Source organism: Dinoponera quadriceps, unplaced genomic scaffold (assembly GCF_001313825.1).
Source record: "Dinoponera quadriceps isolate SergipeBrazil2010 unplaced genomic scaffold, ASM131382v1 scaffold1270, whole genome shotgun sequence".
Classification (NCBI taxonomy): domain Eukaryota; kingdom Metazoa; phylum Arthropoda; class Insecta; order Hymenoptera; family Formicidae; genus Dinoponera; species Dinoponera quadriceps.
The window spans coordinates 798,444-810,805 of NW_014555716.1; the positions used below are offsets into that span (position 1 = coordinate 798,444).

General features: G+C 40.0%; 1 protein-coding gene across 1 annotated transcript; it reads left to right on the forward strand.

Moving 5' to 3' along the window:
- The first annotated feature begins 810 nt into the window (after positions 1–810).
- On the forward strand, positions 811–7,092 carry LOC106745193. The gene is made up of 5 exons (XM_014620554.1): positions 811–861; positions 4,583–4,825; positions 5,920–5,943; positions 6,018–6,182; positions 7,006–7,092. The coding sequence occupies exons 2-5, from the start codon at positions 4,646–4,648 to the stop codon at positions 7,090–7,092; spliced, it is 456 nt and encodes a 151-aa protein (XP_014476040.1). The 5' UTR covers positions 811–861; positions 4,583–4,645.
- The last annotated feature ends 5,270 nt before the right edge of the window (positions 7,093–12,362 follow it).

The window sequence follows — 12,362 nt, forward strand, 5'->3', positions numbered from 1 at the left end:
AAAGCCTGAGAACTCTTCTTTTTCAGTCTAGTGTCTGGATGAATGAGAAATCATTAGAAAAGTGGCAACACTGATTGTAAGAATTGTAGATCAGAATAAGATCATTTCTCTGGTAAGTGTTGTATAGTGTCAGTAATAATAACCTTACGTGATTATTGTCACTACAATTTTTTAGATTAAAATCAGAAGAAAAAATATATATATGTATATAGTTGAGGGTGAAATTAATTATAATTTATTGAGATTACTCTCAGTGTACACGTCGCGACGCTCCCCGTCTCAATACGAGACGGCAACTCGCATTGGCCAACGCGCTGCCCAATCGTACGGTTGTGTGACGAGTGTACAAGTAGCTTCGTGTGATAAACAGTTACACCTTGGGAAATAGTGAAACACCCGGAAGACTGTAAGCAGAAGATCAAATGCAGCTTCGCTTTGGAGGTTGCACTTTCAATTCCGATCCTCACGACGTGTCACGTGACCATTGGCGCGAATATCTCGAACGTTATCACGTGACTCCGCAATTTACAAAGCCGTCGCGTGCCAGTGGACTGGTTTCCCGATTACGTTCTCTTCACGTCTTTTTGTGACTTCTTGTGACTTTTTGTGACTTTTGCTCGTATATCCTTCATCGTGCGTGACGATCGATCTCCCGCGAGTTAATACTTCAAGTTGGTGGATGTTTCGTGTCGCGTGCGTGAACGCAACGTCGAGTTCCGTTCGCACATCGTCGTGACCGCGCGCACTTTCGAAATGCACCACCGGCGAAGGTTATGACATCGCGTTCGAGGTCGCTGTGTCTCACCTGCACGCCCTGGATCGTCCCGACAGCGGCGGTGTTACCGACCGATTTTGCGAGAGGTAAGATGATCTTCGGCGAATAGCACGCAGATAAAATGCGTAATCGATGTAACACGAGTGAATCATGAAACTTTGAGACGAAAAAGCTGCTCTTTTCAGTTACATTTTTTTTTTTGCGATATTTGTACTTAATGTGTAATAAATTGGTTAGGTTATTAAAGTCATATTTTTTAAATAACTCCGTTACCGCGCACAATATTATTTAATATTAAGTAATATTTCTGAAATATTAATAGATGATTATATATCCACTCTTATATTTAAAAAATAATATTATTTAATGTTATTGTAATATTATATATTTTTTAAATATTCAACTCTACGTGTATATATAATATATATAATAGTAGGTTTTTTATTTCAAATATATTGCAATACCAAGTTAAAGTAAAATAAAGTCGACAGGATTTTGTATAAAAATATGTTTCATATTAAAAAATTATATATATAGAAAAAGAGCTGTCTCAATACGACACACTTACGCATCCGTATTTACACATTTACACATCCGTATTTTCTTTAATATATTGATTAACTTCTTTCCTTTTTAACATATTCGTTGTTTCTTCTTTATTTATTTGCCATCCAATATTTTCACTTATTCGACGCCATTTTGTTTATGAAATCGATCAAGTCTCTTTTTGGCGCGACATGTTGCGTGTTTGTGCACTCTAATAAAACACGTTTTTTATGCCTACTAATGTTTCTTACCGTTGCGGATTCAACCTCCTGAAGATCCGGCTAACGGCCTTCCTCCAGCACCGCGTGGTTGGTTGCCTAATCTTCAGGCGAGCGCTTTCTCGCCAGCGGCAACGCGAACCTCTCTCGCGAATGAGTTCGGCTGCCCTGCAGCAGTGGCCGCGGACGCCGCGACGCGGCGACGAGCTCACCAGCTCGCTCGCGAGGTTTACTCCCGCGAGACTATATCTACGGACGCCCGACTTTCGTAGACCGCTTTTTCTTCCTTACGGTCTTCTCTAGTGTTTCAGAGTGTCAGTTTGTCTCGGTCGCGGCATACGTTAGCCGTACTTATTCCGTGCCCTTGTGGCACGCATGGTCTTTGTCTACGATTCCTTATACGGGGTGTTCTCAGTTTAGCGATTGTGTTCTGAAAGGGTCCAAAGGAGTTCTCGCTTGCCTACGGAGAGGCATAGGTCATGGGTGAATTTTCACCTTCCACTCTCCGAGGATCATCCTCGAGTATTGTTGTGTGTGTATAATTATATGTTATATATATTAAGAAAAGAGAAAAAATATTATGATCTGTAGCAGTTACTTTCCCAGGTAAACGGTGGCAACGATCGTGTTAAATTCCGGCGCAAAAGAAAAATAGACTCATCAAATCATTTAAACGGTAGAAACATAAATTAATATAATAAATGAAATATGTATTAATTAAATATTTTAGCTGACACGGAGGGAAAGAAGCCGCAGAGTTTTTGAAAAATAAAATTTCAAAATTCATGTACGCACATCTTGCAAAGAAAACTTATATCCTGGAATTACGAAATTTCGAGCTAAAGAAAATCTCTGGTGTCTCTTCCATCTGAATAAGAAGCCTATGTACTTTGTAGATCATTTATCAAGGTCGACGACCTTACTTGTTTCGAGCTGACAGTCTTTGAGTTTTGCACGACACATCCACGTAATAATGAGACATCGTCGCAGCACAACGCACGAGGAAGACCAGATAAGGGGAAGAGAGAACGAACATTGGGGATGCGTGGTGGCTTTGCAGGAGCCGAGACGACTCCGAAGGGGCTTTGATATTCGCTCGAAACGGAGGGTAGCTCGTGTGAGCGTCGAAAGAAAGACACACGCGCTAGGGTGCGCGCAGTCGGAAGGGATGGCGGGTTGAAGGTGGTGAGAGATTGGTTGGCGTGTTTGGCCGAGGCTTGGGATGCGCTATGGTTATAGTTTTACGTCGATAGAACTTCGCGATAGTGCAACGAAAATTGCTAGACTGCACATACATTGTGTGTCGCGTGCAAGGGTGCGCAACCGAGATTATATTGGAATTACTTTGAAACAAGGGGGATGTAAGAGGATGCTGGGGCAAATTTCCAAAGCTGAAAATAACGGGGAGATAATTTGTAAAAGGCAAATTTTCGCCTTTTGGAGAGAGAAAGAGAAATAATGAGGAGAAAATGTGGAAGGTTGAAATTTAAGCAAAATATTCACACTTAATTGTTCTCATTATATACTTATGTTACACAATGTTATGTTAATTAACTTAACACAGCTTGTAGCATGGTTTAATTTATTAGAGATATTATGGAACGATCCAATTTACTCTTATATACTTTTTGCTCTTTTATATGTTTTACATTTTAACTAATTAAAATATATAATAGGAGAGCGTAGTTTGCAAAATAACGGATTCACAATCTACTTTCATAAAGATTTTTTAACGCGATAGACAGGGTATCCGGTAATTCTTAGCACGCCGCTTGTGTGTGGATAGAATGTGTTAAACTAAGCAAAAAAATTATCTACTATTTTGCAAAAAACTATGGAAAGTTTCGAGTTATTAATTAATGAAAATGGCCATAGAGATTTTTTAAATAAATAAATCTAATAAATTTACGTGTTATTTGCAAAGTAACACAGGACTTTTCTTCAGAATAGCCTAATCTACAAATACATGACAGTTGTTATGCCTAACGACAGACATCAGCAATGTTTGCCGGTATCTAAATAAAATTATCTAAATGATCCAGATAAATAAATAGGTCATTTTTATCTTTATCTAAATGGGAAAAACAAAATATATATATAATATTATATCTTATGGGTACTGCAATATTCCAAAATGATGTCTGTAAGACGTCTCTCAGATAAAACTGTGTGGGATGATTTAAAATATTAAAATAAAAGCAACTTCAATGAGATACCTTAACAGAAAAGTACTATTCGCTGTGATAAAATGGCCAATGATAATATAGAGCCTGTTGCTCTGTAATTTTATTATTCGTACGAAGAACAAAACTACTGAGCAACAAAGTTTATCACTGGCCAATTTATCACAGCCAGTAATATTTTGCAATAAATTTATATGAGATGGTTGAATAGAAAAGTCCAAGAAATTCAAACCGCAAAGAGTCACGCCTGAAATGTCACACGCGCGTGCAAATAAAACGCACGCGTTGACACATTCCCGAATGCGTCCTGTGGAGCATGGCGAATGATCGGGCGCACTTCCTCAAACCTATCGTCGATGCATCGCCATGGAAACGGTACCATCGTGCGGGCATGCTGTGCCACATCTCCACGTTGCGCTCTAGAAAGACAGGTCGCTAGTTTCAAGGGCACTAACGCGCCTTAAAGGGGTGCAAGGACGATCAATATTCCTGCACCCTTATTTCCCTTTGGATAATACCTTCTCACGTAGATAATCACATAACGATTGCGCTAACGACGAGTTGGCGGGAGGAAGGCTTGTCAAATACAATATACAAGGACCTGTCAAAGTGCCTCGTCGCAAATTGAGTACTTTCTTCTGTCGCGTTTATATACTTCATATTATTGTACTGTAATATCACCAATTCTTATCAGCCTTTTATTTAGTTATTCGGTTTATTTTTACTTGAAGTATCAGAGAAACCTGAAATTAATGGGTGAAAACCATCTATCGTAGGATATTACGCCGCTGCTGACGATAAAATTGATCGTTTTATGAAGGTGGAACGGTTTGGCAGACAGTGGACCCCTCGTGTTTCAGTGAGCACGCGGAAAAGAAAGGAATGAGGAGATTCACCCGGTGACCTCGGTGCCACGCGCGGTAATGCTACTGGCAAGCGGTATCGCCTCGATACCGACCATCGCCGGCACTGTCGAGGAGGAAGAGTACGTACGTAGCGAGGCGAACAGCGCGCATTACGATGGATACATTACCGATCACACTGATCTCGCCTCGGAGATCGATATCGACGAGTCCGAGTACAGGCGGGAGCTACTTAATGATGTGAGTATTCTTATTCCGATGTCGTTAAGGTAGTTCGTCTTCTGAAATGAATTTCTTAGCGACTCACCTGCACTACATACGAATATCGTTTTGTGTAATTCATCGGAAAATTCTTGTAAATCAAAAACGAATTGACATATATATAGATGAGCCGGAAGCTGAATAAGCGTTTATATGGATATTTGCATCTGAGGCTAATATCTTTTTATATATACGTATATACTTTCCTTCAGATTAGTATTTTATTTTTAATTACTTCTAAATTATACGTAACATTGTAATAAAACATTATTGTGATATTAAAGACTAATGTAGAGATATTATGTAAGAGAATTTAGAATTATTGATCATCTTGTTCTGGAAATACAACAATGGCAAGTTTATATTCTTTTGGTAATATTTGAAGTATATATATATACACACATGTACACCGTTTTAAATATTTATATGCTTTTATCTATTATCTGTACATTTCCATTAGATCAATCAACGCATAAACACAACATTAATAAGAGAGAAAGAAGGAGAGAAAAATAATTAATATTTCCATATTATATTAAAGTATTAAAGTGATATTGTGTACATATATTTATTTCAACTTCGCTTCAAATCCACATATTTATTGCATAGTTAAATTTATGGGAAAGTATTTTCATTCAATAAACGGTAAATTTATGAGGCTTCCTTAATATAGTCATAGGAAATCCGTTACCTTGAGCTTACTTTAATAAACACGGACCGATCATGAGGATCAGTGAGCCGTCTGCAATGAATTGTTGGAATGATCGACCGATCGAATAGTGATTAATCGTTTGGATCAACAACTGAGTATTATTACTCGCTAATGGAACATCCGTTCATTCGTTAATTGTCTAACGAATTCACATGACGCTTTTACATGATTGCTATTTGTTGACATTTCTTGACTTTGGTGGCTTTTGAGAATTATTAAACGAGATTTGAAAGTCAAATCTAAATTCTTTAAATTAAGATATAGTTGATTAGTTTCGTTTGCAAATAAAAAACGCCCTTTTATATGAATTATTCCAAATGTTATGGCTAATACGGATCCTTTTTCTTTTACTATGTTACAGAAATGGCGAATGCTCTTCGACAAGGTGAGTACACTTTTAGCGATAATTTATTTGCTTCCAGTAAATCAGATTTGCTGATTTTGCTTCTTTCGCTCTAGTTTGATCCGGAGGGTTTCGGAGAGATACCGTTGGAGGACTTCTTGGTAGCTCTGAGGAGTCCCGAATGGAAGGCGGAGATACCGACCAACAAACGTGACATACTTCTCACCAGAGCAAAGGAGTCGCGTGTCCAGGCAGTGACTTTCCAGGATTTCGTCAATGTGGTGAGTCTGTAATTGCATATGCATATTTTTCACTGTATTATGCAGATCGGAAGTGTCTAGTGTAATTTCATCGCTGTATACGTGCGCTAAAATGATTATTTGTAACAAGATATAACAGCTAGTATAAAAAGTACATTTCTTCAAGCTTCTAATATTGAAAATAAAATTTACTCAAATGATACCGAGGTCTCGACATCTCTTTTGTTCTATTGAAATACTTATTTATAACTATGCACGATATCGTCGGGTATCTGATTTATGTACTGACGGCAAACTTTCCTAGCATCTGCTTTTAACGGATAAATATGTTCTCTCTTGGGGAGTGGACGGTTCTACAGTACACTGTCTGCTCGACGGTGAAACTCACGTCACTCGCTCGATAGAGAAGGGCAGGATAAAATCGTTCGTTTGGAGTTGCACATAACATCTCCCCAACATTTTTTTTCTCATTTAAATACAAACGTAGGAAATATAAATCGCATTAATATCGTCGTAGAATGTTGCACTATAATCGTGTTTATATGATAAATACTTTATTGAAATCAAATGATCGAAAGTGTGTAAACATTTTCCCTCCTGAAGCATTTCTTTCTCATTTACACGGAAAAAAACAAATTCAGTTCGTGTAACTGAATTTCGGTCACGACAACCGAAATTTTTTGTTATCCAGGGACTAAATGGAAACCCGATTGTAGAAACAGAAAAATTTCTATAATATGTTTCCGCTGCTCGGGCAATTGTACTCGGTTATCTTAACCGAGTTAATATTGCTCTTTGACAAAAATATTGGGATCTTGATCAAGACGTAACATTTTGTTTGCAGTTAGTGGGCATGAAAGATGCACAAAATCTGAATTTATTTACTAACCGAAAACTGAGCAATAATTGGATAAAGAGACTATTCAATTGATTGATAAGCAAGCTTTTATGCTCATAAAATGGGCAGTTTTGTGCTGGTAATAATGGATATTGTGTGCATACTTGCTTATTGTACAATTTTAAGGATAATAAATATCGTAGTACAGTCGTAGACATAAAAGTTATCTGATTTTTTGTAATAAATTTCAAAACATAACTGAATATACCAATAGGGAACTTATTTCTTAGGAACTATTCTCTCATCGGATCATTTTTAGGTTGCTAAACTTATTGCAAAAAGTCGGATAACCTTTATGTCCAAAATTGTACAAGAAATCTAAGGTGCGTTTCTAAGACAGTCCGATGCGTTTTTGTCACAACGCAATTCCGTATTATTAATATACATATTTTTACCAAGAAAACTGTTTCAGGTACTGAACAAAACTCTATCAAGTATTTTGTCCATTTCCTACACGCAGTATTGATACAATTAATGAGAATGCAGTAATACTGGACAGTAACTGATTGAGTGTCCAGTAAAACTGCACAGATTTCTATCAGGGTTTCTTATCAGATTTACAAGAGTTTTCGCTCAAGTGGCCGCTGTTACCCCCGTTTCACCCTGATATGTATCGACAGTCCGCGGCTAACACAATTTTTCTTTCACGAATTCTCCTTATCTGCATTGTACGCGCTATACTTATTCCCGTCGCCGGAAATACGACGGTGGGAAACTCGCGCCGTGATATAATCGGTTTAAGAGGGCGCGCATCGGAATTTACGTAGGAACACGCTCGATTCCCATTGGTTTTCCGCAGGAGCGTCTCGGATCGCGATCACTGGAGAACGGTCAACGGGAAGGGAGGAAGATTTACGGTAGTTAAATGGAGTTATTCTATCCGCGCTGGAATGTCTCATTGTCCGTCCATTTGTCAACTCGGGGAAACGCGGGCCACAGAATTCGCCGGTATCCTGCCGCACGACAATGACCGGGGCCCGGGCGGAATCGCGGTTAGAAACTGGCAGATAAATATCGGCACAATGATAATCTCGACGTTTAGAGGCACGGTGCGCCGACCGATGGTCCTTTGTTCGCGCGCGCGCTTAAACTCGCGCTGACAAGTTTCCGATGCTTTTCCACCCTTACTCTCCTTCGCCCCGGTGATCCGGCGCGGATCCTAAACGGTTCCGACGTGGAGAGGCGGAAAATTGTCCGTGTACAAATCGCAGCGAGCCAGCGGGCACGCACGGGTTAAACGACGCGTGAGGGGAGTCCCCCGACGAGATCGGACGAAATAAACCGTGGGACCTCGTCGGTGACTAACTTGCCGAGCGTCTCGATAGCAAACGCCGCTCCTGTACGCGTCCCTCCAACGAGATAACAATCGTATCCGAGCTGATCTCCGTGTAATGTTGATAACATTATGCCAAATGCGAACGGACGTTCCCGGATACTTCTGTGCCCGCGTTGCTGCGCGGCCGGACGATTCGTCCGGGCCACTTGTCGGAAATTGAAGCGAAGCGAAGCTGTACTCCCTTATAAAAATTCGTCGCCGCTCCCTTCTACACCCCCTGGCGTGGGAATAAGTTTCGCAGATGTCTCGCGCTTTCGAGACCATCGCTTCTTCTCATAAACTATATTGCCGACCATGCGTATCGTGTAGTATCACCAAGTTCGCGGTATTAATTTCTAAATGGTAACGACGGTTCGAATCGCTCGCTGATGGCGAATACTTTCCTCCCGGTATATTGGCACGAGGTTAGGAAAAAAGAAAGCGAAACGATCGGAGGTGTCGTCTTTGTGAGCTCACGGTACTTTTATTTAGAAAACACAAGGCTTTCCCCTTGTGTATCTCATATACATAAGTACTCGTGTATATATATTTAGCGATTCTCGATTAATGGCGACAGTTCATGTTAAATAACATCCCGTTATTAAATAAAATCGACACTTCCGACTTCCTTTCGTACATGACACTTTCCAAATGGCAAAGTGACGTCAAATTAACGGAGCTATATTAAACATATAGTTTATCAAAATCCACCAACGGTCAAAGATGATACGAAAAGAGGAATAAGAGATGCTTGCCGTAGCGTTCAAACGCAATGCTTTATCGTCATTAGAAGAACATTTCCGTCGGCGAATTAGATTATGTCATGAGGTTAAGAGTACCGATATTGAACAATCATTAAATTAAGATTTTACAAACGCCAGAGAGGGTTTAGAGTCTTAAAATACTGTGGAAGTGACGAACCGCAGGGTCATGAACTCTGGGTGCGCGCGCGGGACGGCTGTTCCCCCACTTCTTCGTCTGTAGTCTTAGATTTAGAAGATATGCACGTATACATTGTTCAATAGAGGGTTTTTGTTTGTTTTTTTCCATGAAATATCTTCTTACATAATGAGTTTAGGCCAAAAATATCCTAGCACTTTTTTACGTAAAATTAAATGCTCTTTCAGATTTTTTAAGAGAAAATACCACATCCCGTACATACTATTCCTATCACACTATTTGTTACTCTCGCACTTTTTGCACTTTTGCACTCTTGCACTGTTTACTGTCTACACTGACCTAATGTAGCCAGTTCAGTAAACTCGTGCACCGAGTTCTGCCGCACTGGAATAGAAAACAGCTTCATTGACGTCAGTTCTGGAACTGAAAACGCTCCAGTGCACACTTTCTGAACTAATTCAGACAACGCAAGGACAAAAAACAAACCTTTTGATTCTTCCTTTTCAATCCGTTTCTCGTGTGACGTGAACGTAATAGACTTAAGGATTGACGTTTAATGTTGATCTGAAGAAAAACGATTGAACGATGTAGACATACTTTTCAAATTTCCTAACGACACAAGTAAGTTAAAGTCGTTCACGTCAATTATCGCTCTCTTTCGGGGCGCAAAGAATCTATAAATTCGGACCTCTTGAATGTAAGGGCAAACTCCTGCGAGATTGACAGATTGCAATGAAAGAATCGCTGGAAGCTATTCTGTTACGCATTCTCGCGCTTTCGCCAGTTCCTATTATATATACCACGAAATCCAGAGAGATTCCTCCTCTTCGTCAAAGGCTGATCCGTTTATCTGGTTTCCGTGGCTTACCTGCTTCATATTGACAAAATTCGCTTGAAGATTACCGACTGATCCTCGATTTGTAAATACTTCGACCTGAAAAGAGGTCTACCGGGAATTTCCAATGCTCACGCCCTAATAATTCTTTCAGCCGGTCGGATCTTTCGATTCGTCTAGATATCAGCCAGCTATATTTTCGTCCCGTTGTCCGGGAAATATCCATTGCTATATTATTAATTGGTTCCATCATTCTAAGTCTGAATACTTGAATATCTCGGATATTACTTAAATACTCAATTTTTTTCGGGTGTTACGCAGATACTGTAGTACCCGTAGTTATATATTCTTATTCTTTATTACTTATTTATCTTTTTTATTTCTTTAAAGCATTCTATGTTTAACTTTGATATCAGAATTATATATGCAGGGTGTCCCAAAGTAATCCTGATTCCCGTCCTATACCATTTTGCAAATAACACGCAAAATTTCGAGTTAAGTAGCTAGGGGAATGGATACTTAGGTATAGAAATATCCAGTAGTATGCCCGTAGTCTGGGAGAATTATTATTAAGCCTCTTCGACACCGTTGATTACATTTGATCGAACTGTACTTTCGAAATTGCTCCCGTTACTCCATTCCCGTTCACTTTAAAATGTACTTTTATAAACTCAAGTATATCTCACGGGACCATTCACACGCTGCCAATCGTTCAAATCTTGGCTTCATTTGCCGCCGGAATGTAATATATTACAGTAGGATTACACTTGCAGGTAGTTGCAGGCAACAGCAATTATTCAGAAGCGAGAAATCGCAAATATCTTCGGTGCGCCGTTATAATTTACAGCCGGCGTTGCCGAATGGCAGTAACTGGGATTTCCTCGCATGCACCGTATATTGCGTTGTACAGCTCGCGTATGCTTATTCCACACACGATCGCGTGATAATTTCATTTGTCATTCGTGCGGACGCGAAAATTCATCCTAAAGCGTCTAAAAGTAGCATTACGGGTGTGCGCCGGCAAACTGCGATGTAGCTATGACGTGAATAAGCGGCTCAGACATCGCACACGCAAATGCAGATTTGCGCATTACGAAACTAGCATTCTCAAAAGCTCGGTATTAAATATGGACATCTAACGTCACTTTTACGCGCGGAATAGCTCGTAAAGTTTCGTTTGTAAATAGTAAACAATTTTAAATTAAATTAAAAAAATTTTTAATATCTTATGTTAAATATATCTTATGTTTTAAACTTTTAATACAGTTCACGCATGTCTCAAACGGTCCACCGAAATTTCTGCGCTAATTTAACATAAAGTATAAATTAAAGACAAATAAAAATGAATATGTTAAGAAATCAAACGAACAGGGTTTCAGAAACATTCCTGTTGCAACACTTCAAATGACATATTGCAGAATTCTTTCATGAAATGTCGCGCATGAAATATGAAGGGTTGTAATAATTTTGAGAACATTTCTGAAAGCTTTCTGCGACAATCGGTGCTATATGGGTAAGGGTCATTTTTTAGAATTACCGATATCAACAGAATCGTGCGTGTTTAGCTGTTGAAAATATTTATTCCTCTTTCGCGACAAGAGATCCCACGATGGTATTATTTCTCTCGGCAAGCAGCGCGGACCGCGGACTATTTTCACAGAGTGCCGGCTCACTTTGTCACACACACACACACACCCATACATACGCACACACACAAATACATACAGTCTCTCGGTTTTTAACGATCCGGCTGGTCGATCGATTCCCCAGGCGCCTCACACTCGGCACACAGTAAAATCGAAGAATTATCCCGCGATGCGCCCGTCGTTTCTCCCGTTATACCTCGTTAAGTGGCCGGCTATTTGAACTTCGGCGCGTATTTCGGGAGCGCGTACACGGTGGAAGGCGGGATTTTTCAAAGAGCAAAAGGGAAATTATCGGCGATAATGGATGTAGTGTTCGTGTCGAAGTTGCGATTAGCAATTAATCTGGACGGAAGTGGTCACTCGATGTTTGCACAGCGGGCGCAGAACCGATGATTAGCGAGGAAGAGATGAAGGGAGATTAGAAGAGGATTAGAGAGCGAGAGAGAGAGAGAGAGAGGGGGGGGGGATGGTTAGTGACGAAGAGAATTGATATCAGAGGGAAAGAGAGCAGGAAAGACAGAGAGGCGGAGGGAGAGAAGGGGTTTATGGGGGGAGGGAGAGAAAGAGAGAAAGACGGGGAGAGAAAGAGACGCACTCTGTCGGTGCT

Bases quoted from the DNA above. Each gene is read 5' to 3' on its own strand.
- LOC106745193 (XM_014620554.1), top strand. From the start codon at position 4,646: ATGCTACTGGCAAGCGGTATCGCCTCGATACCGACCATCGCCGGCACT. The intron at 4,826-5,919 runs GTGAGTATTCTT...ACTATGTTACAG, and splicing joins GGCGGGAGCTACTTAATGAT to AAATGGCGAATGCTCTTCGA. The intron at 5,944-6,017 runs GTGAGTACACTT...CTTTCGCTCTAG, and splicing joins GGCGAATGCTCTTCGACAAG to TTTGATCCGGAGGGTTTCGG.